The following is a 26,489-nucleotide window of genomic DNA, read 5'->3' as shown; positions in this document are numbered from 1 at the left end:
ACACAGAGCATTAGGTTCCTGTTCACCTTGTACCCATGTCAGTGACTATACAGCATGTATAGGGCAAGCCTGTCCCCACTAAATAGGCTGCCAGAAGGACTCTCATATCTTCCATTCACTTCTAAAACTGAAATTACAAACTTTGCCTTTAAAATACAGATCTTTTATTCTTAAACAAGATTTCAAATTATTTCATTACTTTTCAGGAGTGTTATATGCGTTAAAAGGAAAGCAGGTAAGTATGTGCAGAGCACTAAGAAAGTGTGTTTCCATTTATAAGAGAGAATAACTGGTTTTATGTAAACAACGAGAAAAACCACCCCACCTCTAGAGAAAACAGGCACGCAAATACTTTACTCCTTTCATAAATAATGTATTTTATTGCATATGGCTATTAAGGAGAGCATCCATGATCAATACAGACTAAATACAACACACTACTCTAGTTCCATTTATTCTGGTCTCCAGCAGCATCACATTTATCCTTATATACAGCGTGTACATCGGAAGACACAGCAAGATAAGTTAAGTCTCTTGTCATATCACAATAGCAAGAAATATATTTAACATCTTGATATCCAGAAACAATACGTACCCAAAAAGAAAATACTGCTTAATAACTGTTAAGGTTATATAGCAAAAAATATTTTAAATTTAAGGTAAGTCAGGCAAAATGTACAAAGACCCAATATACATTGTGAAGTTTTAGCAAACATAACATTTATACATTTTGGTTCCGTTCTGTAAACTAAATTAAGAATGTAAGTATTGCATATGCCTTTGTGAAATATACAGGATAGAAGAGAATTGACTATATTGTCAAGTTTTTGTTTTGAAGTTGCTGTATGCATTTTAGCCATTTGTTTTAGTGACATGATTTCTCAATTGGTATAGAGGGCTACTTCAAAATAGAAGTTCGAAACATTGAATTCAGCAGGTACCACACTCAGTGCTACGGAGGAGTTCAGACAGAAAATGTCAAAGGTATTTCTTTTTTTTTAGTTCCAGACTTGAACAAGCAGAATTTTAGAATGTCTTAGAACCATTTATTGTATTATTATTAAAAAAACCTCAAACAGATAGATTAGATATTTAAATTGATTTTATATTTAATATTGTATTAGCCTATGCATTGCTGTGATTTAAGACCCCAAAAATTACACTGAAAAAAAAGTGTGTCACAGGATAGGGAAGGAATTAGTTTACATTCATCTTTGTCTTGTAATACAATCCTCAGTTCTAAAAATTCAGCATGTAAGCAGGAAGACCGCATTGCCATTCATTATATTTATAAGACATCGACTCTCGTCTTCCTCAGGAAAAAAAAAATCCCAAAAGATAATGCATTGTTAATAGTGAAGTACTGGTTCCACCTAGCACAATGATTTAAAAAAAGAAGAAAAAAAAAAAGTGTCACGTAACTCAAATAACTTAGTAATACTTACATGCCTATCAGAGCAGGCGCTGGGGAGGTACCCTTAAAAATGTATACGAACTCTTCAACAAATTTATCGAAGGAGAAACAAGGTGGCATGACATTCTGCTAGTCTGGTGCAACAGTTGTATGTGACATTTGTGACAGGAGCCACCACATCACTCGGATTTTCAGGCTACTGGAAACGTGATGCATGGGAAGCTTTGAAAAGAACTCAGGGTAAGTGACTGCAGTGGTTCTTCTTCCCTGTAATAACGCCTGCAGCTGCAATGGTTCTTTCCTGGTAGAAGGCAAATATCAGGGCTTTCTAGATGGCAAGATAATACTGTGTTACGATTAGCGCTTGAATCTGCCCGATGCCCATTATCATCACTGCATTCCTAGCATGCCTATGTGGATTTTTGGTTACAAGAAATGCAGCTAAGAACAGGGTTAGCTGACAAAAGTGAGCCTGTAAATAGGAGAAAAGGCTTCTGCAATCTGAAGTACCTACATCAACACCTACATAGAGAGGATTAAACAAGAGTGTCAAAGGTAAAGAGTTTGGTAAACCTCCAATACAGTTTGATGTTTTTAACTTACGTTGCTTCAGTTACACTTTTTTTTTTTTTTTAACTACTCTGAATCCTCTGTCCAAGTCCGATTCACAGAGTTTCATCCCATTTTAGACTATTCAGTGCCCTGGTTCGGCTTTGTCTGAGAAGTAAACCCTGCAGCTAGTGATTCACAACCCAGCAGCAGCAGCTGTACGCGTTGCAAGTTCAGTAAGGCTGATGACTGTTCTTGAGAGAGACTCAGCACAGAGATAAAGGAGGTCCTGTCAGACGCCAACACCGCAAATCCGGCTTTACTTTGAACTGAGGTAGTACTGTGGTAGGCTTGAAATTATGCCAGTAAATACCAGATCTCACTGCTTCAGCAGGTGTTAGAGAATCCCCTAATATGCCGAGGAATAAATACAGTTTGTCTTTGCAGAAAAAAGGAAATGAAGGCATTGGCCGTTAGTTAAAGAGGCCAGCAGAAAAGTTCCTACGATCTAAAGAGCATCTCCAACTTCTGTCAAAACAGCAGCAAAATGATACCGTAGATGCCGTGGACAGGTAATGAGTTAGGCAGGTTGCTTTCCCTTCCTCCCAGATTTGTTGCACAGTTTAGTCCACAACAGTTAAGTAACTGTCAGGACCAACAATAACAACAACAACAAAAAGTAAACCTTAAGCAGCTTCAGTTACAAAAAAAACCCTACCAACAAAAAAACAAAACAAAACAAAAAAAAGGTATACACCGAGCAGCTTCTTTGAATGTTGTACTCTGTTGTCTGAGGTCATGGTGAGAAAACTAACTCCTTCACTCTGAAAAGAAAAATGAAAGAAAGTCAATAAAAGCTGCAAAGAAAAAAAAAGTCATATTTATGATTTAAATAACATAAAAAATACCATAGAGAGATTATTCAGAATGGGTTTTCATGGGGGAAAAAAAGCTATGCAATAACTGCCTTTATATTTGTATACATCATAAGGTACTTCAGAGGCAATAAAGGGAGCACTCCCCAATCCAATACCAGCTCCTTTTTTTTCAGAACTTTGCAGCTGTGGCTCTTCAGACCAACAAACCACGGGAGACAGAACTGGTTAGAAAACCCGACACAAAAACCCCGCAGTTCAAGTTATGACCATCCCTGTTTGCATCAGCAGAAAGAAAAAAGGGGTTGCCGAAAGTAGGTACAAACTGCTTTTTAGTCAATGGGTGTTATCAAAAGCTGTCCATTTCCAGACATTAAAAACAAGTTTCATGAGACTATATTGTCTTTAGGGAAAGGGTCTTCTAAAAACATAAGCAAAGTACAGAAAGAACTTTCTTCTAATTTAGGTATTTGATTAGTCCAGAAGTAAAAAAAGTGGGTAGGTCTGGAAATGGAAGGAATCTTCTCCAGATTACTGGCTACAAAGCTGCTTTAAACAGTCAGGGTGAATTATGCAGTAAAATAGAAACTGATTACAAAGTGACCCATCCTATTTTAAAGAATGCAGCTGACTCCTTTCATGTTTTTTCACTGCAAAGAATTAATGGACAGTATGTGCCACCACCATAAACGGACATTATTATATTAACTCACAGCATTAAGATAATTTGTTAACATGGTCATTAAAAAAATCAAAATTTCCTTAGTATGTTGCTTATTTCGTAGATTTTTCCTGTTTGCTATACCATTTAGAAAGTAGCAATGCACAAACAGTAGTGATTAAAACATCGAGACAATAAATTTTACGGGACAAAACATTGACACCTCATTTCGAAAGGTGCCAACTAAGTTGTAAATCCCAATACAACATTAGGCTGCAACATTACATTCATGCTAAGTGCTATTAATAGTGTCTAGTTCATTTAATAGTTTATAGCAATTTTTTTTTGTTGTATGTTGTTGTCGCCAAGTTTACAAGTTAGATAAAAATTTTAGTTTGAAGATGTTTTACACGAGTTTCTTTGGAACACTTTGGGAAGTAACATTGTTACTTAGAAAAGTCTATAAAGGACATAATCCATTATTTTTGACTGTATCAATACAAGAAGTCAGTATTCCTGGATATTTTTAATTCCTTTGGGACCATAAAACCAGAATAAATTATATATGAAACCTGGATGTCAGAGCAAGCATAGTGCTTATCTGTGCAAGTTTCAATCCATATAAGCCTCTGATAAGCCAATACAAAGGCTTTTCCTTCAAGTCTACACAAAAACAAAGGTTGACATATCTTGGCATATATGTGAGAATTGCTAAATTGCTATTGAATCTCTCAGAGCTACAGTTTACTTAAGGAATTAGTCCTGCTGGAGTCAATTAGAGCCGCTATATGATCAGGTACTTAGGATATTACTTAGGATTTTATTTCATGACACAGCTTGAGATGAATTAATAGCTTGCCAAGACCAGAAGGAGAGCATCTCGTTGCCCCCACCCATTGCCATTTATTTGCTGCCACTTTTCTGATCAGAAACTAAGTCAAATATACCCTTTCAGCCTTCAGAAAACAAGCTTTCGTTGTTTGGACTGGGAGGGTGTTTCAAATGAAGAACTTGAAGTGGCTTATGATGCAATCAAGGCAGCCCCTAAACTGCCATCACCATCCAGTAAGGCTGCGTGGGAGAACGTGTGGCAGGATGGACAGCTCTCAGAAGTGAGCAGAGATCCCTCGTTTGAGGAAGAGCTGCCTAACAAACCACTTCGTTCCAACTTTTGTTCAGGGAAGCAGGATAAATGCATGATGTAGGCAAACAAGTGAGTGTTTGAAGATACATGCTGACTCTGCATTATTGCTTTCCTCCTCCAAATGGAAACCAACCTGACAACTAAATTTAGGTTCCCAAAAGTGGCCCCATGATAGTGAAAGCCAAATAAAGTTAAAAAAATAATCGTGTTCAGATAGGGAAATCAGAGGGAGATATTTTCATACAGGCAAAGAACACAAACAAGTATGTTTCCAGAAGTATGGCATCCTAGGGCGGTCATCAGGAAGGATTATTAGCAACCAAGTAAACCTGCCGTTGTTCTTACAGCACAACAGGTACTTTCCAGCCAGGATTAAACCAGAGCAGGTGAAGTGGCCAGTGCTTCAAAGCACTTCCAAACTTGGTTCATGGGGTTTTGTAGGTGGACGATGGGACAGTGGGCACAAACCTAAGAGCCTATGGTGCAATAAACACATGAACCAATGAGTCTATAATGCTGATCTGTAACTCAAAAACTAACACAAACCTAGTCTTCAATAATGAAACAATTTCCTCTGACTTCAGTAAGCTTTGAATTAAGAAAGGAAAAATATCTACTGTTCTCACTTGATCCACATAATAGCAATGTCAGCTTCACAGGAGGCCTGCTTGCAAGAAATAAGTTGCAAGGTTCCATGCTAAAGTAAAAAAAAATACATCAATATCACTGTTAATTTTTACTTCAGTTATTAGCACCTTTTACTTATTTCAAGTGTCAGGTCAACATGCCACTTACACAGTAAGTCATACCAGCATACATTGTCTTTATCCAGGAACTAAACAAAATTCCTACAGGACACGAATATATTATTTGATAACCTCATTCCCCATGGGCACGCACAAATCAATACACAAAGTCCAGCACTGTGTCAATACTGAAGTTTCCTCTTGGTTTTGGGCTTTATTAAGAAAAGCATCCATAATCACTGCTGAGTTTCCAAAACTACTTAAGAGCATCTGATGCCATCAGTCCTTCTTGGGGAATAAATCAGATAATAAACACACACACAAATTGCTAGGAAACCATCAAATACTCAAAGACTTGTTAAACACACTGTGAAGAGAATACAATGGTTAGTCAATTAGAGAAGATCTAGTCTGCTTTTTAATTTTCAAAGTCAGTAAGCAATGAATAAAAATTTTCTTAATTCCTAAAAATAATTCTCATTTGCTAACAAGCACGCAGACAGAAACAGCTATGCATGTGACTCATGGCAAAACACGTTGCTAGTTATTCATAACCAGTAAATTTATTCCACTGGCAGCGCGACTGCCAGAGTGGATCAGGCATCGGACGCAGAACCCCCAGCTCCGCCACGGGCTTCTGCCCTGACTCCAGGCAAATCACTCAGTGGCTTTGTCCCTTTGTTTCCCCTCCCCACACTGCCTACCAAATCGATTAAAGCTCTGATCCCGCTAACTAACTTTTCCTGGAAGAGCAATCCTATTGATACAACCGAATCTGGAGGTTAACACCACCTACGTCTGCGGGCATCAGGCCAGGCCATTAGACTACTCAGCTCAAGGAGCCGAATCCCACCTGCAGGGAGATGTCTTTGGCCCCCCCATCACCCAGAAGGAGATGTGTGGCCCTGGGAGAGGCAGCTGGCCAGCCAGAAAAGCCAAGTGTCCCCCCACCAGCAAGCTGCACTGCCTTCCCCACCCTCCAGCACTGTGCATGGTACCTGGCCAGGCACCCTGCCAGAGACAGGCTTACCAGCACCTGCACAGGTGGTAGCCCTGCACCTCAGCAGCACCTTCCCTACGCCCAGAGCAGGCAGTGGCAGCAAGCAAGGGGAGCAGGGAGGCAGGGGCTGAGGGTGGGGAAGGACAGCATGGGTCCTGATGGTGACATACCCGTGCCAACCTGGCACTGACAGCGATGGGAGACAGTCTGAACCGCAGTCTCCGAGGGCTTCTTTATGGGAGGGATTGTAGGATGCACACACACACACATTGGAAGGTTACAAATTTGGCCCAGCATCCCAATGCGAATGGAGCCTGCCTGCTCCCTGGGATGCTACCGGGGAGGTACACAGTAGGAGCCAAATCCTGACCTGGCTCTGACTCTCATTAAGCAATTTAATGAATACTATACTTAAGCACATAGGTAACCCTGCTAAAGATAACAGAACAGCTCATGTGCTGAGCTATGGCTCTCCACGAGTAATTCCAGGGAATCTGAGCTCCGTTCAGCAGGACTGCTCATACCAAATAAAGCCAAGCTGGGCCATCATCACAGGAATAGGTTTCAATCAGAGCTCAAATATTCGCCTTACCAACACTTCGCAGGAAAACATCAAGTAGTATGCTCTAACAGTTTACAAAGCCCATGAATAATGTCCATCTGAAGTAAAAAGATTCCACATTTGATGGGAAAAACAAGTTAAAACATGAAATGAAAAAGCCATGTTATTATTTTTTAAAAAAAGTCATGGTTGATCATAATTGGAGACATGCTGTCCCAAGTAACTATGCTCTTTTGGTATGTTAGTCCACTAAGAAACAGTACGTAATGTTATTTAGATATGTCTTTGTTGTTTCACGAGTTTAGAAGATCGAGCATCAGGTCAACATAGATGCTTCATGACTGATAAAAACCCACTGAATTTCTTTAAAATAGTAAAGTAGGGATGTTGCAGCCACAGTTACCGATATCAAAATGAGCTTTATAGTACTTTTAACTCTCGTGTCAAATAGTTAAAAATCACAACATCTTGAATTGCATTAAGATAACTATGGGGAAAGATATTATCTTCAAATGGGAAACAAAACACAGCATAACATCACTTGCAAGTACTTTTTTTTTTTTTTTTTTTGTCCTAGTATACACACAAGAGGCTAAAATGTTCATCTGATGGCATGGACAAATCCCCACAATTTATAATGAGTGTCAAATTTTAGTCAAAGGTACTAAAAATCAAAGTAATCTGTATTTGATACCATATATTTACATGACTAACATTTATTTTACCTGCAGTCTTACACTAGAGTTCAAGCAGCTGAGTCTACAGTAGTACAGATGACAATGAGGGCTATGCTTAGTTGATTTCAGAATTTGATACAATTTGTGTTTCATATCATTTTGTCAAGGTTCTTATAGATTTTGTAGTATAGATAACTAAACATTAAAATGTAATTATGTGGAAAATAAGGGATTAAATTTACAAATGTCATTATAATGAATTTATAGCTAAAGTGCTGGTCCAGAAATACATTTCCCATATAAATTATAATAAAAATAGGCACTTCAAATTTAAAATTAAGAAACTAGACATGCTCAGTTTTCCAGGATTCATTTAATACAGTTGCTATTGTATCTCTTAATTTCAGAGCTACGGCCACTGCGTACTATTAAACAAGTTTGTATAGATGTGATTTAATCCTATGATTAGGGATAAAATAAATGAGACAAACTCAGCATAGTACTATCTGAAATTTGTTCAATTATCCTCTCCCTTGCAAGTTGGGTATACAACCGTTGAAAAACATTACATGAAATTAAACAAAATCAAGCTTTCTCTGAGCAAACAAAATGCTCGGGGAAAAAAATAATGTTTAGTCCTTTTGGCCTTCCATTGGGAGTTTGTAAGAGGGACAGAAACACACAGAGATAAGCAGATGTGGAAATTATATAGAAAATTTTCCACTGAAAAGATGAGTCTGTGGCAGCCAGCCAGAGAGCCACTCGACAGTTCACATGTACGGGATTTAACCACCGTGGAACAAGAAGTCACGTTCTTGGTTGATAACCATTACCATGCAACTGAAGTTGCCTCCCACCTTACAAGCCATCACACCATTCCTTTATCACTGCAGATTCAAAACCCAACACTGCAAACATGGTCTGCATCAGTCAGCTGGCTTGATTTTTACAGCTCCTTCCACCACACCAATGAGACAGGGCAGCTCTTCCCAGGCACAGACTGACAGCAATACACAAACTCCAGCAAAGACACTACTTTGTATACAAAGTGAGGCTGGAAGTTTCTTAAGAGACAGAGTTTTTGCAAAACAACATGTTCACCTTACAAGTGATGACAGGGTAGGGAGGAAGGGATTGGTGATTAACACATTGAACTACCTACCAACCCCATCTTCAAAGACACAACAAAAACAACTGAATTAGCACATCTGCCCCTACAGCACACACTAGGCAATACTCAGCTAACTGCGGGCATCCGCGACGCGTACCTCTACATCTCTGACTTAATCACCCTATAAGGAGCTAGAATGACTAGCTCCTTATCGTCAAGGAGAAGAAACAGGCACTTCTCAGCAACAATTCTTCTGCCGTATCTCATGTTGGGCTCATATGAATACGAGTTATGAAAGATCTCAAAGTTTGTGAGGTGTATGATTTGGTATTCATTTTAGGAGCAGAGACCATATCCTTTTACACACCTTTACAATTGCTGGGAAGTTTGCTCAGCTGGGATATCAAAGGCATATTTGTCCCTCTTCTAATATACATCAGTAGTCATTAACAAGGGCAACAAGGTCTCACAAGAAAGAAGAGCTCTCCTAAGCAGAGCTTGATATTCTCACACAGCTGCCAACTGAAATGCCATCAATGTTGGTGGACCTATTTCAGGCATAACAGTGTGGGGGTGGGGGGAAAGCATAATCAGCCTTCTGGTTAGATCCACAAGCAAGAACCTGACTTCCATTGTAGAGATCAATGGCCAATACCAAAGTCCAGTATCTTCTTCTAAGCCACTGGGTTACCTCAGTGCCTGAACATGCAATGTTAGAGTGCTCTCAAAGAGCTTAAAAGCATGCTTTTTCTGTCTCTCACTTGGGAGAAAAAGCAATCTTTTCCAGTGATTAAATTGAAGAATTATTCATATTAAAAATTTAAATATTCATGGAAACAGGGATAAGGACTCATTTAAGTTGTGGGAAGTCATGTTCACTCTCCCTTTCCACTACAGTGGATATCTAATTATTCCATGAAAGCAGCTTCAGTAAGAAAGAACGAGAGCACTCTACCAAAGAATATATGGCTAAAATGCGCTAGGAATGGGGAGGGGGAAAAGAGGATTGAGATTTTTTTTTTCAGCCAGAAAGGTACCAGATGCTGCTCAGTCCTGGGTGAGTGCTCTAGCCACGTAAATATTGTGGCCAGGGGAATAGAAACACTTTTTTCAGGCACTCTTTGAAAGACTGATCCCTGCCTCCATCACTGCCAAAAGGGCTTAGGCACCCAATATCAAAAGAGGTTTCAGATTTACAAAGTCTCTGTGGAGACTGGAGCATTCCTCCACCCTAGAGGAAGACATTTACAGGGTGCAAGAAGAATTATTTCCTTTTGTATGTTCTGAACCTGCCACACGTTAGCTTAATGCCCCCAATAAAGCTGAAGTCTTACTTCCCATGTACAGTTAAGACCCGCAGTCCCATATATCATCACATGTCGTCCTTCCTTTATATATTGAGACACTGAGACACGCAGCAACAGGAACTGTAATTCCCCTGTATGGGCATTTCCTATCTACACCCTGAGAGCACAGCGGAAAGGTGCACAAACATTTCTATAAAGCCCTGCAAAACTGGGATGAAAAGCTCTGACAGCTGGCCACCGCTTTCTGCAAGATGCTTGGGAGCAGAAAAACTGTGCCGTATGCAGCCTCAAAATGTTTCTAACACTTTGAAAGGAGAATCAGTTGCACTATGTACGTGGACTGCGGCAGAGGGAGGGAAAAGAAATTTCCTACGAGAAGAGAAAAAACTATCCACAGATGTCCAGCGTTTCCCAACAAAGCTCACTACTTTCTTTTGGCCATTTACTTAAAGTCTGCTTTTTAGGACAAAAAGAAAGAGGAATTCTCTTTTTACATAATTTCCTAATAGGTTCTCAGTATTTGACACAGATTTATTCTCATTTTTACCAAACCTCTCCCAGTAGGTTTACACAAATAACATTTTTTTTCCCTATGGTTTTTTGTTTTTGAGGTTTGTTCTGTCCAAGTTTAAAGAGCTTTCTTCTATGAGATCAGGTTTGGATCCTTTTTTCACACTGAAAGAAGAATTAACTGATGTGTTTGGGGGAAATAATTGCTTAGAAAAAAAAAGTAAGAACAGTTTACTTTCTCAATTTTGTATCTTCTCAAGTATCATTACAGAGTCATTAAACAGCTACATATTTCACTCGAGCTATTAATCTTGTTGCGTATAATATTACTCCTGTTCTTTTAAAACTATGTCTTGTAGTTCAGAGTTGTTAATACAGTAGCACAAATCAGGTTAAGCCCTTAACTTTTTTCCTTTATTCATTCCACTTAAACAATAATTCAAGCTTCTATCTACAAACATTTGGATCAAAAAAGTAAAATATTTCTATGAATAAAGCCAGAGTCTCCTTATTTTAAAGGCTTTTTTATTTTGTAAACTTTGAGGCTTTTATATCGCTGTTAGAAACTTCTCTTTATGGAGCCTATAGTGCCAGGCACTGTACATGCACATAGGCACAATATATTTTTCTAATAATCACAGTAAATTAATTGAATAGAATTGTGATGATGACATATCAAATGTATTGCTCCTGTTAGCAACACATAAAAGAACTGAAAAAACCCACCACACTCCAGAAAAGTGCTTGGAAACAGCAATGCAAAAAGAATTTGGAAGACTAAATTTGTGAGAAAAAGCTGTTACAAGACCTTGTGAAAAGGTGAACTTCCTCATACTACCAGACCACTTACAAACCTTTCATGATGAGGGGGACCTAAACCCAAAGCACAGTGTTACCAGTTCCTCATGCGTTAGGGACGTAGCTCCCAGCTGCCGCTCAAGCCATAACCAGCGGGTTTTCCTCGAAGCAGAATAAGCTATTGCTCATTGCATCGCCCCTGAGCACGTTCCTTCATTTGCAACACACCTCTTGTGACACCCAAACACCAGTGATCGCCAGGTTCAATATGCCGCCACAGACACACTACACAACACAAAGACGAAAACTACCTATCTTCTGTGAATAATTCTTTTTTAAGCCTTAAAAATATTTCTGCAGGAGCATTATTTCTGACTGAGTTACAAGTTTAGTTTATTGCTGGTCAAAAACATTTATAGATCTATTAGAGTATTACAGTCGCTATTTTATAATCACCTATGTGTCTTGCTGTATTCAGCTATACTCCTCACCCCTGTAGCATCTGTTAAATGTAATCTATGTAACACAAAATGAAAACACATAAATTCAGTCTTAGAAATAGATTTAGGTAGAGAGAAAACAGTCACAATTTAAGATACTCAGAAATGACTACAGCTACACCTGAAACGAGGCAAGCGGGCTCTGCCGATAGCCCTAAAATCCTGAGCTGTAAGCAAGATTATTATGGGAAGCCACCAGAGAACCCGCTGCAGTGCTCACAGACTCCCTCCCTGCCTGAGGCTGGGTTTCCCCCCTAGATGAGTATCAGGGGACAGGATGGGATTTGGGTGATGATGCTAACCTGGGCCTTTGTCTGTCACCTTCCATGCAGTGAAAAGGTGACTAGAGTGCCCATGCCATGAACCCAGAGCCTGGAAAACGTCCTGGTCCCACAGTTCAGACATGGGATTTGGGAGACAGATCCTGCCCAGAACCAAAATAGTCGAGTTTAAGCAAATACTTTATAATACCTTCACAGAGAATGATCAAAACATCTTACCCTTTCCTCGGGTACACAATGGGGCTACGATCATCTCTGCAGATAATGTTTAGAAAAGTACTCCTAGCCAGCTCATTAATGACCATGAGCCGAGCTCTCATTAACTTCCTTGGGACTGTAGGCTTGCAACCCACAGCTACGCTTGGCACAGCAGTTACTGCCTGAAAGCCAGATTCACACATTTAGCGAGATGCCCTGTCCCTGTTCAACACCTTCCTCCGTTTGAGCCTTACTACTTATGACTCTACAGCAACCCACTAAGTCTCCTTGAAAATAGCCACTCTTTCTCTAACACAATCCCCCAGCAGACGTTTCCTACTATTCTTTCAATAAACAGATGAATGCCCTAGTAATCAAAGCAAAACCATGTCTCGAAGAACCTTATTTGTAGATTTCTTATTTACAAACTGGATTGTATTCTCCCTTGTATCACATGCATTTCTGAGAAATGCTAGAAAAATTAAAAGAAAAAAAAATTTTTATGTTGCATTTTTAAAACAAACAGGGGCACCTGTAACTTCCTGCTCAGAATTTAATTTCAAAATGAATTAGCATTTCTTTCTGAAGCTGATATGGATTGTGTAGCATACAGAAGCTGGTATTATGTTCAGACATGAAAGGAGAGGATATAGTTTTGTCACGTGGGCATTACAAATATCATCCACGTATCACTCCTGGAGGCTAACTGATACTCCGTTTGAAAGCAGAGGCAAAAAGCTTAGTTAACTGTTGAGAAAAGTAATTTTAGTCGTAAAAATTTATCTTCTGAGAACACCAGTTTAAAACCTGGAAGTTGGTCATAAAATAACTTGTGATAGCAGAAAGCATATAGAATAATTACCTCCTCTGTCTTACTCATTTTACTTTCTTTCTCAAGCAAAAAGCAGACTGTACTGAATGAATGAGATCGTTCCCAGCTCCTCTGGATGTGCCTCAAATCCTCCCCATCCAATAGCTTACTGCAGAAATAAAGTGAAGCACATCATTTATGTGCAATATTGCCAACTCCAGAACAAGATGCACTTTATTCTGTGATTACAAGAGCTCTCAGTAAATATTTACACAAACAGAGCTGTACTCCACTGTTTCACCAGTTCTGTTTTTTCCCCTCGCCTCACAAGTGCTCTCACACAGGTGTCTGTTTTGTTTTGCTTTATGGCTCCCCTCATTTGTTGCTGGGTAAATATGTTTATAAGCAACCAATGATGCTGAATTTCCTTAAAAATGTTTGTCGGTACCTCATTTAGCATTTTTGAAAAAAACGTTTTACTTATAGCAACATATCTGACCACACAACTATATAACTGAGATGGTCATCTTTTTGAAATTGTATTATGCTGCTGGGACTGTTTCTATAAAACAGATTAAAAAAAACATCTTTGTCACCTAAGATGGGACACTTAAGAAGACACTCTAGTCCCATAACGCTCAGCACAGAATTCTCCTAGACTTCGGGAAGGCTTTCCAGTACACAAAGACCTGCATCTATTTTCTCCCATTGCCAGCATCTCAGCTCTTTACAGCTGCTTAGGACATCTCAAATAGGTGTGATGAACACTTCAGGATGTCACATTAAGGAACTGTAAGTTCCTGTAGCACGCCGTGCAGTAGGTGAGGCTTTATAAAGCTAAGATGCTGTTCTAGAAGTACACTCTGTGAAGAACACAAAAGATGGCAGACAATGTGCATGAAGAAATACTTCGCAAAATACCAGTATTTCCCTGAGGCGTCTGTGCCTTTAAAGCCCAAGTTCGCTTCCAAGTGCTAAGGCCCTGATGTCGTTGCATATTTCATGTATTGTGATCGACCAGGAAATATATTGAAAAGCCTTCAGCCAACAGTGCAGCAGCTGCATAGCCAGAGAAAACACAAATCCCTTTTAATTTCACATTTACTGAACAAGTACAATACATCATCAACTAACTAGAGAGTACAGGCCAGGTCAGGCAGGAATACTTAGCTACGCCAGCTGATCCACATACGAATATCAGTCTCATTTCAAGTCCTTCTGCTTAAAACAGACTACACACAGCAAGTTTGATCTCACAAGCCACAGACCTCTGGAAGTTAGATATTCCATTTATGCCAAGTGTATAGGCTCCCTCTATAGTCAGGGAAGACAGGTTTGTGCCTATCTCCAAGTCTGGTTTTGACCAGCCTCTTCAATACTTAAAAGGCACCTGTATTCTTATTTTAAGAGGACTATTTTGGTAAGGTGCAAATGAGGTGTCTACAAACTGGGCTAAACCTCTCAGTTCTATGTAAAGTGCAAGAACACTGTCTAGATGAAAAAGCCACCATACATGTGGAAATCTAAAACAGGACCATGGGCCCTTAGGACATACTGGAGACACTTGAGCCGAAGTATGCAACACAGCAGGCATTAAGCAGCTTCACTCAGTACACCTACATTAAGGTCCTCTAAGATTTTGAAGTCCTATGGTCATCCTGTGGTGTCAGACAAAGTTATTTCTGCCTATTAATTATAGTCTTGCTTCCATCAGACCAAAATAGGAGCCAGCACAGACGAATTCCACAAAATCTGTTAGGAAAACACAGCTAAATGGCACCGTCTGGAATATCCCCCCTCGGCTTGCAAAGAATCCCACCCTGTCTATGCTAAACAATCCTACCAAAACTTTTCTGCAGCAATCACAAGATGCCTGTTTACGAGGATGAAAAAACAACCAACCAACCAACCTGAGGCACCAATAAAAGGCACAACAATTTTGAGAGTGTCTTCTACTTAGACGGCTCAGCCTCTCCAACTGTCATCAGAAAAGTCTCTTAAGTAAAAAACAAAAAAAGCCAGATTCAATCTATGTTTGAGACAAAAGATCACAAATACACTTTCCTAGACAGAAGGAACAAGACTTGGGAAAAATCATTTAACCATTTCCATAAAACACATATAAAATAAACCCAACGTGAACAGGCTGTAAATGAGTGGTTTCACAGCATCACAGCTTTCCAAATTACAGTCCACAGACTACTTTATACTGTATCAGAGGTCTTATTTCTAGTAGCTATTTTTAATTAAAGTACACTGAAAAAATTGAAGTAATTACTACTATTTCAGAAAGATATTATGTGGTCACAAATGGCCCAAAAAGGGACCTAAAATAATCCATGAGAAAGAAGATAAATGGTTCCAAGCCTCCCTATTAATATCTCATCATTGCTATGAAAAATCTTGGAAATCTCTGTCAAATTAAAAGTTACCACATTACAGAAGCAGAGGAGAAGTTTAAGAAAGGTGCGACCATATACACCAAGGCAAACACACATGCTAGGAACAAAAAGAGTCCGGTAGCATCTGATCCAATGAAGAAACAGAATTTCAGAGTAATGCTGTTCATTCCAGCAGTTACAGCCATAGCCACACCAGGCTATATTCCGTACTAATATGGGTACCACGTATTTCCAGCAGTTTTCCTGAACTAAATCATGGAATTTGGACAAGTGTTTCCTGCTCCTGGATTAACTGACCACTACCTAATATAATTCTTTTTAGCACGGTGCATTTTTTAACTGATGAGACAACAGGCTTTTATGTATCAAATACACTTTGTTCCCTTCTTCCAGGTAAGAATTTGCTTTCTTTGTATCTGATATAAATAATGAGTTAATATATTTTGAGACATACCAAAATATGAAATGTTTCTTTGACGACAGAAGCAAAATTAAGATCTTACTCAGGTACACACACATATGCACAAAAACACAGCTACACTAATGAGTAAGATAAAGCCACTTCACGGTCCAACAAAATAATAGGCTTACATGATAAAAAAAATTTAAAGATTGCAAAGAAGAAATTTAACATACAGTTTCAATAAGAGACTTATTTGTCTACTGTTTTGCCATCTTCAGCAGAACTTAATACAAGAGTCGGCTGCTCAGGTAGCCCTTTACAAAACGTATGGGAAAATGCCTCAAGAAGACAAGCGAAAAATCAGTGCCTGATAAAGGGGCTGGGATCGAAAGCAAACTAACAGGAAATACTAAGAACATCTTCAGAGTTAAGATACCTGACTAAAGACAAGATGTATACGCTTCATTCCACTCAGGGTCGAGAGTCTAAAGTCTCCTACGCATCAATCCTCAAAAGAGCTCACTATTTCCCAGAAACATGTTCTAAAGTCCCAACAGTTTTTTTTTTTTAAACTTCAGCATTCTGCTTCTCCTATGCTTAATTAAGGAAAAAAAGCAAGCTGCACTGTAAGAATATGAAAGTTATTAGTAAAAATGAATACAATTATATCCTTTGGCAAAGTAAAAATAAGTAGAATACAAGCCTGAGTCTACCTGATCAAAAATATCATGTAAACAACTCTCAATATGTTTTTTAAAATAGTACGGTTGAAATGTTACCACCTTGTAAAAGTGACAACAGCCAATCAGGGAGTACAAAGAAGATGGAAAACATCTACTAAGGATCGAGAGGAATAGAAAATGTTGCAGTATTTTATCTTAATATGACAACATAGCATCCATACGGCCAGTATGGCAAGTTAAAGCTTGCCATGTTCGTGACCAGTGAAGCAGACTCAAGACTTCTAGGGAATAATTTCAGACTCACAGAAGACTCTCCAAATGACCTCTCGCAACGACTCCATCTAACAGCAGCATGATACCTAAGCCTCTTACACAGCTCATTCACAGCACAGACCAGCTCCCTCTGCGTTCAAGCACACCAGTTCAACCCTGCTCACTCAAGCTGCAAGATCTACGTCTATTGTTTCCGCTTCCTAGCATAGTCAAGTATATATTTATTAAAATAAAATTCCATCAATTTATTTCCTGAGGGCTCAATTGTAGTTCCACTAAAAATCAATAACAAAAAAAGTCCAGCTATTTCACTACTATCAAGTTCTGACTTTTTTTTTTTTTTTTAAATAACAGATGGACTATCTCATGTTACCATATCTTACAAAGCTTTTAGTTTACTGTCACTTGAAAATTCATAGTAACACAAAAAAATTATGAGGATCTGGACTAGAAATCACTTACAGTGCTGAAATACATTGGTGCATTTGTATCTGGAAGTCATCCTATTGGCTGACATTCAACAACTTGAGTACTACCAATTTATTTATTTAGAACCCATGCAATCCACTATTCATTTAAAAATACACCAGTTAGGGTTGCAGTTAAAAGCTTATCTTGACAGGATTTTCTCTTGACGTTTAAAGATTAAAACAGAACAGTGTAATAAGTTACCTTCCTGTAGATATCCAAAAGAAAGCAGTATTATCCCAGCACTCATTGGTGTGTGTTTGAATCTCTCGTGGGTATTTGTGAGAGTAACTGCTAGACTATTGGGATTATAAAGTCTTAAGTACTAACCACTTTAAGTTTATGGCCAATTCTCTCAAGTATTCTGTGCCTCAGGATCATATATATATGTTTATTCCTAATGCTCCTCCACGTAGTCATTTCTCTATAACTAGTGTTAAAGTCATGAGCACTGATTTTGTAACTTCACCATTGAGGGAATTACATACCCTTGCATTAAGTTCTACAAATTTGATTCCAAATCCAAACATAAATGTTCAAAGTTTTATGCTAGATCAAAACTAATTAGCTGTAAATAATTTTATTATAAGGTGACTTTTCATAGTTCACAATTTTAATATTAATCACCATCACAAATCAATAGTTTCTGTACAAGATTGTTACAACAGAAGCATAACTTTTCTTCTTGTTATGTTAAACAGACTGTATCATTATAGTTATATTCCATTAATTTTGTCAGAAATAACTGCTCAGGACTGAAAGCTGTTGTAAAAGATGCAAGTCCACCTTCCTATAAACTCTTCCAAATGTTTACGTTGTAAAAACAAATGATATTAAAACACAATCAAGTGCAACTGCCTTACAGAAGAATTTTACCTCCACCTTCCTAATCCAAGTCTCATAATGCCCTTGCAAGAAGTCTTTTTTGGGTATCAGTGAAAATTTTGGGTAGAAATGTCACCTGACACTTAGTCTGCCTTCTAAAATAAACTAAAAACACTCCCTGTAGTTATTGAAAAAAAAAATCAGTATCAGAGAAACTGGTAAAAAGACTTCAGAAGAAATTCACACTGTAACTTCTCAATAATTCAGGCACTGGAGAGACCACGGTAGTTGAAGCAGTCAACTTGGTAAAGGGGTTTTGCATTAACTAGAAAACTGATGAGGTTTGCATCCATTTGTCAATTCTATTCTTATTTCTTTTAAATAATGCTAACACGTAGCATTACCAGTTATTGCAAATTAACTTTCTATAGCCTCAGGTATCTCCATCAGTCAAGGCAGACTAAGCCAGCACCATTATTGTTTTCTTGTTCTTGAGCAACTGTTCAACACTATTGTCTCCGACGTAAGAGTTGAACCTAACCCTCTCCCAAAAGACTGTCAGATGTCTTTGTCTTATTCAATCAATCTTGTGACTTCTGGTGAGCAAAAGCCTAGATTCAAAGAAAAAAAAAAATCTTCCAAATTTTCATTCTTCAGTTTGACAACGCTACCCAACTTAATGAGGGGTTAAACTGGACATTACGACTGTCTTAAACACTGTTTTTAAATAATATACTGCCTGGGAGGACACAACACAAGAGGCAAATCTAAAACTGCTTAGATCTTATTTCATTGACATGATTTACCCACTGGAATAATTTATTGATTACTGGAATTATTTATTGATTACTGGAATAATTTATTGATTTGTCTTTGACTTAAGAGAAGCAAAGTCCTCTGCCTCAAGTCTCACTTACGGTGTTGTTCCACATCTGCTTTAAACTGTCTGTGAAACAGATTTGGAATTTGAGACCAAATGAAACAATGAGTTTCATACCTTGCACTCATCATCACGGCACGTATCAAACAAATTTTATTAAAGCATCATTTGGAAAAGCTTGGAAAACTCACCACTGTGCTCTACTGCTTCTAAGAAACTTCTGCTGTTTCCGGTATCAGCAAGTTTGCTATTTTGGCATCACACTAAAGCCCCAGTGCCTCCATTTCTGACCCCTTCAAACAAAACCAAGCTGCTCAACAATGTCTAATGCGTGCGTAATGTAATCCTGCTTAATACTCTACAAACTCTGGGTAATATTTGGGTAGTTTTTAAATTTAGCAAAGAACATCCTGGCCTACTTCAAAGATACCCTCAGCCTTGGGTAGCATCCCCTAGAAATATCACCCACACTCATTTCAAACCAGAAAAGCAAACATACGTAAACACACACGACAAATGAACAAAAGAGAAAATAAGAGATCGTGGCCTAATGACATAATAAAAACATATAATACTACAAATCAAATTATTGAATGGGAATGCATTATGCAAGCACCAAACACATCACTCAAACAATTAAAGAGACATTCTGACTTGTTAACACCAATTTGGCCCCATTTAACAGCACAGGACACAGCCCTGCACAAGTCCATCCGACCCCCTGCTCCCCGCGAGGGCAGAGTCTGCGGCCGAGGGCTGTGGCACAGCCAGCTAAATCACACAAGCCTTCCTCCCATCGACACAGAGCCATTAAATATAAAGCTGGCTACCACTTCGCCAGAGAAACAGAAAATCCCTTCGTCGTTCGCTTTCTGCAGCATAGTTATCTTAAAAGCGGCTCACACTGCAAACGCTTCCAAAGAGGTCTAAATTAAATTTCATTATAATTCTTCAGTATACTGTTCTGCCTGTCCTTCCTAAGATCTCTCAGACTCTCGCTGAAGGACAAATATGTTCCTATTTTGTTTAGGCTGTCAGGCAGACAGTCTCCAATCATTAGCCTCTTGTCAACAGCCATGCTGGGGTAGATTACTACTGCGTAGTGCTTGTAATGGCAGGTGCATGGCCCTGGGGCTGCCATCTGCCAGGAAGGAAGTGTTCTCCTCTAGGATGCTGAAGAGATTGACAAATAATGTAAGCAAAACACTGAATCATTCCTAATCTATGGAATCAAGCTATTGCACTGCTCTTCTGCAATGTAGATGTTACCATCAGAGGTGGGGCCTTAGGTCTGGGGCTTGGGTTGGTTTTGTTCTCTTAACTATTTCTGTGATTGATTAAGACAAAAAACATACCCTAAAATAACTTTTATTTAACCAAGACAGGCAAATCTAGATCTGAAAGCAAAAAAAAAAAAAAAAACCAAACCCTAGTATCAAAGATGTTTCTTTTGAAAAGTACTTCCCCACTGTTAACTTGTAATGTACCTCTTTACAAAGTGCATTGCCCCTTACTGTGCACAAGAACTGGATTTTTTTTTAATTACTATTTTTGAGACACCTATACACAATTTTGGGCCACCGTCACTGATAAAAAATAGAGAACAATTGTTTTGAAAAAATTTTTTGAAAGTAGAAAAACCTGGATAGTAACAGAACTCCGAGTATTGTCTTTGGTCTTTTAAATCGATTTCCAAAGGGATTTCTCATCATCAGATTGAACATCTTTTCTAAACAGTGCTAGTTTAGTGGTCCATTTTTCACCTCAGCTACCAAGCAATAGCACAACTCCATGCCAGTGTGCACACACTTAACAGACTAGTCGCCGTGCTCACATCTATTCTTCAGGAAAGTTATTCATTACTATATAACTGGCAACACAGAGGAGATTACACACTATTGCTGTCTTTGAGTGAGCCTCAAATGTTACTATATGCATTAGCACTTTAACACCCTGCAAAGTGTATTTTTTTTAGTGAGCCTCTGTAAAGATGCAAGCAATCTTTACATTGATTTCTCTGTGTTTTGGATCAGGCTTATAATACCTAAGCCTTAAAAGCTTGGTTTAAATACAAACTCTTACAAGCCTGCAACTAAGGGATTCACCCTACCTAAATTCGTGTGGAAACTGCAAATACAATGTAAACCAGTAATCCTGGTTTCCTCTACAGCTGACAGAGATGCAGGGGAAAATTCATGCTACTTTATAACTTGTATTTAAAAGATGTGGGAGCAGTCACCCTTGCTCGCTCTGTTTACTGCTGCTGGTTCTCAAGAGAGCCTGGCAGACTGACTAACCCAAGATGCCCACATGCTGGATAGCTAAAGGCAGTTGAAACAAACACAAGTGTAAAAACAACACAAAAGTTTTCCTTCGGAAAGACTGCAGGAGGAAAATAGCCTTTTCAACAACTGGCAGCAAGCAGACTGCTGAGCTGAACTTGACTTTTCAAGGCTGCCACTCTTGACCCCCTATATACATAGGCACAAAAAACTTTAAAAATAGCTACATGCCAGACAACAGACACACAAACAAAACATATCTGAACTTTGGGGTCACTACACCATCTTCTAAAAACCCAAAGGATGCTATCGATTTCCAAGTATAAACAGATCACTTCTAAGCAAACACTGTACAAAACTACAACAAAAAACAGAGTTGTGAAACCTTCATAATTACATGCCCTAATTTATCAAATCAGTCTCTATACTTACTTTAAATTGCTATTACAGACACTGAGCCAACCTAACATTAAAACTTCCACAAACTCTGCTGAAGTACATCATGACTAATACACAACACACCTAGACACAAAGAGAAAACATATGGATGACCAGTACAAAAACATACTATACCTCAACAAATTGGGAAAAAAAAAGATCCCAGACATAGCCATTTCTTTATGTGTTTATTACTTTAAAAAGAAACATATTAATGTTGCCTTAGAGAAAATCTGATATAATAAACAGAAAATAACTGGATGTACTTACGTCGCCATTTAACTGCTGAATAGGGAGAAAAGTTAGATTACATACACTAACTCTAGCTTAATTTTTCTGTGGATGCTTGCTGTGTTTCAACTTTTAAACCACTTCAGCATTCCAGTGTAATTAATGCTATTTAAAACCAATAGTAAATCAGGTGTAAAGAAACCCACGTTATTCTCTCCCTATAAAAAAAAAAAATAAATATATATATATATATATATAAACCATGTCCTAATACTCTTTCTGTTCAAACATTCCTTTATCCATTTTACTTGCAAGGGAACGTTAGTCTCTGTAGCTATCTTGAAAGAAATCAAGTAATCAGAAGCAATCATCAACCTAAGCATTTCCTCTGCCTTGAGCAATGACTGTACTGGTTCATTTTAGAACAAACCCACCATTCAACTTGGTCTATAATAATTTATCTTGAATGACTCAAAGTAACCATGACATTCTTTCCATGTGCAGTATAGCTATAGCTAAACATAAAGTATAAAGCAAAATAAAAGTCTAATAAATGTTACGTGTTTTAATATTCTATCTGCTTGTAAAAAGCTGACATGCATATAATCAACATAATTTAAAATATCAAAAGCTTCATTTAATCTTAAAATAACTTCAGTTTACGTTTTGTGCTTCACGAGTGGCACTACTAGGTTCAGACCAAACCATTTCAGTTTGGTCAGCTGTAAAATGCAATCTGAGGTACAAGAAGTAAATTTCTAGAGGTTGTAAAAGAAAACCTCAGGTTTTTAATTCTAAGCATAAGAGGTTAAAAAAATCAAACTATGTAAGGTATTAAAAGTAGCTCGTTTCTTTCTGATGTTAATGTTGATGTTCAGTAAGGGAAACTAGTACAACTAATTTATTCAAAAAAAGACTTTAAAAGATATGTAGGTTTCTAACACCTATATAGTTCTTTTAACACTTTTTAAAAGTCATTTTAAAATTAATCCAAGAGTTTTGTTAAACACACAAACATTCTCATGCTGCTCTGAGAACCAAAACTTTACAGCAGTTGGCATATTAGAGTGGGGGAAAAACACTTCATAATATAATTCATTGTGCAAAGTAATCCCAAAGAAAAAGGAAGCAAGGGTTAGGTCTTCAATAATCCAAAATGCCATTAGAAAGACACAGGAAGAGATTGCTTAAGATAGGCTTTTTATTGTTCAGGTGCAATCATAAAACCCTCACAAAAGTAAGAGCTAATTGACAAGCCAGGGGCGGTGGGGTCATTCTTACCAAAAATCACCTTATTATAATCTTAAAATGCATTACAGATGATGACTTCTTTAAATAAATCAAGACAAAAACCAAACTAACACAGGCGGAAAACAATCCTCAGGTTTTTTTGCACCATTACACTTAGTATCTGTTCAATTTTAGAAAACTACACCAACTACTAGAAACATTTACAAGTTACAAAGCACTTTGTTAATGGAAAAGAAAACAAACTTAAAGATAACCCACTCAAGTCTGCTGTTTTCAATTAAGCAAAATTCCCTATTACATACCCATTAAATTTAATGGGAATTTTACTTAAGAATTTCAGGATTACACACAAAGGGTAAAATCTTAATCCCACCAAAACAGAGACAAAACTCCCAATTGACTTCAATAGAACTAAGATCCACCATAAAAAGTCACATCACTATTGAGTGTAGTCTGTCATAAATATACTGGAATAAATAGTATATACTATATAGAAAAATGAGTGTAAATGTCTCCATAAATAATGAAAACCATACACAGTTCATACGTTTTTAAGCAAAAAAGCGGTCATAATTTAAGAACAAAAGCTAATTATCAGTAAGTAACAAGTTTTAACCAACCAGTAGCAGTATTATTTTATTTACACATCAGATGAAGGCAAGCATTTCTCCAGTTCTTAAATATTTGCACACTTTCAGAACACAGTAAAACTAAACAAACCAATAATTTCAAGCAACCTTTTCATTTTCCTGTTTTGACAGCAGTTGTGGATGCACTTGCTTGCTCTTGCCACGACAGGATAACATGGACAGAGATTTCCAAAAGCACAGCACTCCCTACAGCAAAGGCATGTTACTGATAGCAGAGAGACAAGCTACATGTGAAAACCAGCCACTTTTAAATGATACAAATAATTTCCCTTAAAACGCTTACCCACATGAAAACACTCCTACTGCAACAGACCTTCAGGAAGAATTCAAACTGGTTTTTTACATGTATTTTACACAGATCAAAATATTAATTTACTAAGAAGTTAATTACAAGGAGCTTGTTTGTATACCCTGTATCGCAGATTCTCCTGTTCTAAAGATTAAATATATGTGGATTCTCCGTTGTTTTAAAATTGCTAGAAACCTCTCTTGGTTTTTGAAGAAGTTACGAAGAAGTAAAGCTTCTTACTTTGCTAATATAGTTAAAAACAAAATTTTAAATAAGTGCAAACAACTAAGTAAACAATGCTGATTATATACAAGCTCTCTCTTGTGCAAACCACCAGTTTTTTACAAAATTAGATTCTCTCCAATCTACCTTAATTACTACTGTGTTAAAATAATCTTGCTTATGCTCAAAATACAGTTTGCTTTAAATTGCATATGTGTTTCTCTGTAAAACGCAAAATTCTTAGTAGTCTCCAAAATCACAACATTTGAAATTCAAATACACTGGCACAATACTTGGCGACCTTTTTGAACAGTGGCAGAAGTCCTTCCGTAAACAACTTCGGTGTGAAATCCCAGTGAAAACCAAAAGAGAAACTAGAAAACGTGCAAAAGTTAGTGACTTGATTCGACTTACACCGATAAAGTCCTTTGTGATATATTTCTCCTTTCCCATGCTATGACTTTTCCAGTTTTTCTGTTCACAAATGAAATTAACGCGAGAACCCATTTTTGGTACCTAACCCTGCACACTGCCGACTGAGGATGCTGGTGTGAGGTTTCTCCTTACCGCCTTGGCCCCATATTGGCCACAGCCACCCCTGAGCCCCGTAACCCTGAGTGTAAGCAGGGAATTGGGGTGGTGGAGAAGACAGCCTCGCCTCCTACAGAGAGTAAATCTCCACGAGCTTCCCCGCACCACTTCTCCATGCGGTCTGCGTTTAAAAGCTTACGGGAAAGAGGAAAAATAAATAGGCAGGCAGATTAAATATTACAATAAGGCAAGCCTATAACCACCCTTTAACAAACACATAGCAGAACTGACCCCTCTCCTCTGTACGCCGTGTACCAAATTAACGCGGCTATGTTTATTGCATTACCCTTTTGTTTACCGGCGATGGGAAGGACAGCAGTCGGTTCCCCCGGCTTATCTCACCCACCGGCTCTTTAATTCCTGCTCTTCGCCTGGATGGTGACCGCGCTCCCATCCACTCCAGGTTTTCTCGGTAACTGGTGCCCGCTCCCCTCCCCTCCCCCTGTCCCCCTCCCCCCGCCCCTCTTAGGGTCAGCAGTTTGGGGAATGCTGTGCAAATAGCTCTTCCCCAACACGGGGCTTGGGTTGCAGTCGGGGCTGTAGGTGGCTCAAGAAAAAACTCTTCATTTTTGTGAAAAAACAGTTTGCAAAGCAAGGGGTGCGAGAGCGTGTGGGTGCCCGGGAGGGCAATGCCCAGGCTGGACAAGGGGAGCGGCCGCTCTGCTCCGGGTCTGGCCACAGGGATCCTGAAAACGACCCCAGCAAAACTAACAGCAACAGACAAACAACGCTCTGCCCTCAGCCCTTCCAGTCACTCAGAGTAAGCGTTAACCCTTTCAAACTCTGACATTTCATTCAACAATCCTCTCGTCTTAATTAGGTTCAGAGCTTGCTCTGCAAACGGTGGGTCTCTCATCTTTTCCATCTTCCTGTACTTCCTATCAAAAGAGAAAATATTTTCTTCTTCAAAATCAACTAGCTACTAAGAGAACAGAAGAAAAAAAACTGCAAGTGTACAAACTGTCGCTGTTCGCTTGTTATTGATGACCTCCACCAGCACTGTGAACACAGAAGCAATACCTATTCACCTCCAAGCAACTACTTTTACGTGGTACGTCATTTCACCGAGCTAGACCCATAACCGTATATTACAGCTAGATAGGCATACGGGTTTAAAGTACCATGTCTTGCATAAATTCAAGAGCAAAGAGAATCCCTACGGGGTCTCACCATTAACTTTTAATCCTTGACAGACTGGCTGTTCTGTGCCCTCCTCAACCAGCCCCCAGTTGTGTACAAATTCTCACCCGCTAAGAGGAGGCGGGTTGCTACTGGGGGGGGTGGTGTATTTTTTTGTTTCTTTTTTTTAAAAAAAAAGAAAATGCATAACTAGCACCTCAACAGAGGAACAGATACAGAATTAAAACCTAAATCCTCTCTCACCCTAAGTTTCAGATTTCTTCGATTTGCTTTTGTCTTTGAACACCCAGCGTTTGCAATCCATATAAAAGCAAGCC

The 26,489-nt window shown here is 38.5% G+C and overlaps 1 protein-coding gene across 3 annotated transcripts in view; it reads right to left on the bottom strand.

Moving 5' to 3' along the window:
- Positions 1-360: 360 nt before the first annotated feature.
- The window catches only part of IRS2 (insulin receptor substrate 2), a 30,666-nt gene continuing 4,537 nt past the window's right edge, over positions 361-26,489 (bottom strand). Inside the window, exons 2-3 of one of the 3 annotated variants that reach the window (XR_011050027.1) lie at positions 25,331-25,910; positions 361-2,787 (exon numbers count right to left, since the gene is read on the bottom strand). Coding sequence is in view for 2 of the 3 variants with exons in the window: in XM_068422267.1 (XP_068278368.1) it covers positions 25,885-25,910 (26 nt within the window). In the remaining variant the exon portion in view is untranslated. Of the gene's footprint in view, positions 2,788-23,212; positions 25,911-26,489 lie in introns of those variants that run through there. The other 2 variants (XM_068422281.1, XM_068422267.1) reach the window with 2 other exon arrangements.

Source organism: Nyctibius grandis, chromosome 2, assembly GCF_013368605.1.
Source record: "Nyctibius grandis isolate bNycGra1 chromosome 2, bNycGra1.pri, whole genome shotgun sequence".
Classification (NCBI taxonomy): Eukaryota; Metazoa; Chordata; class Aves; order Nyctibiiformes; family Nyctibiidae; genus Nyctibius; species Nyctibius grandis.
Note: the sequence above shows the minus strand (reverse complement) of the source record. Positions and strands in the feature narration are given on the sequence as shown.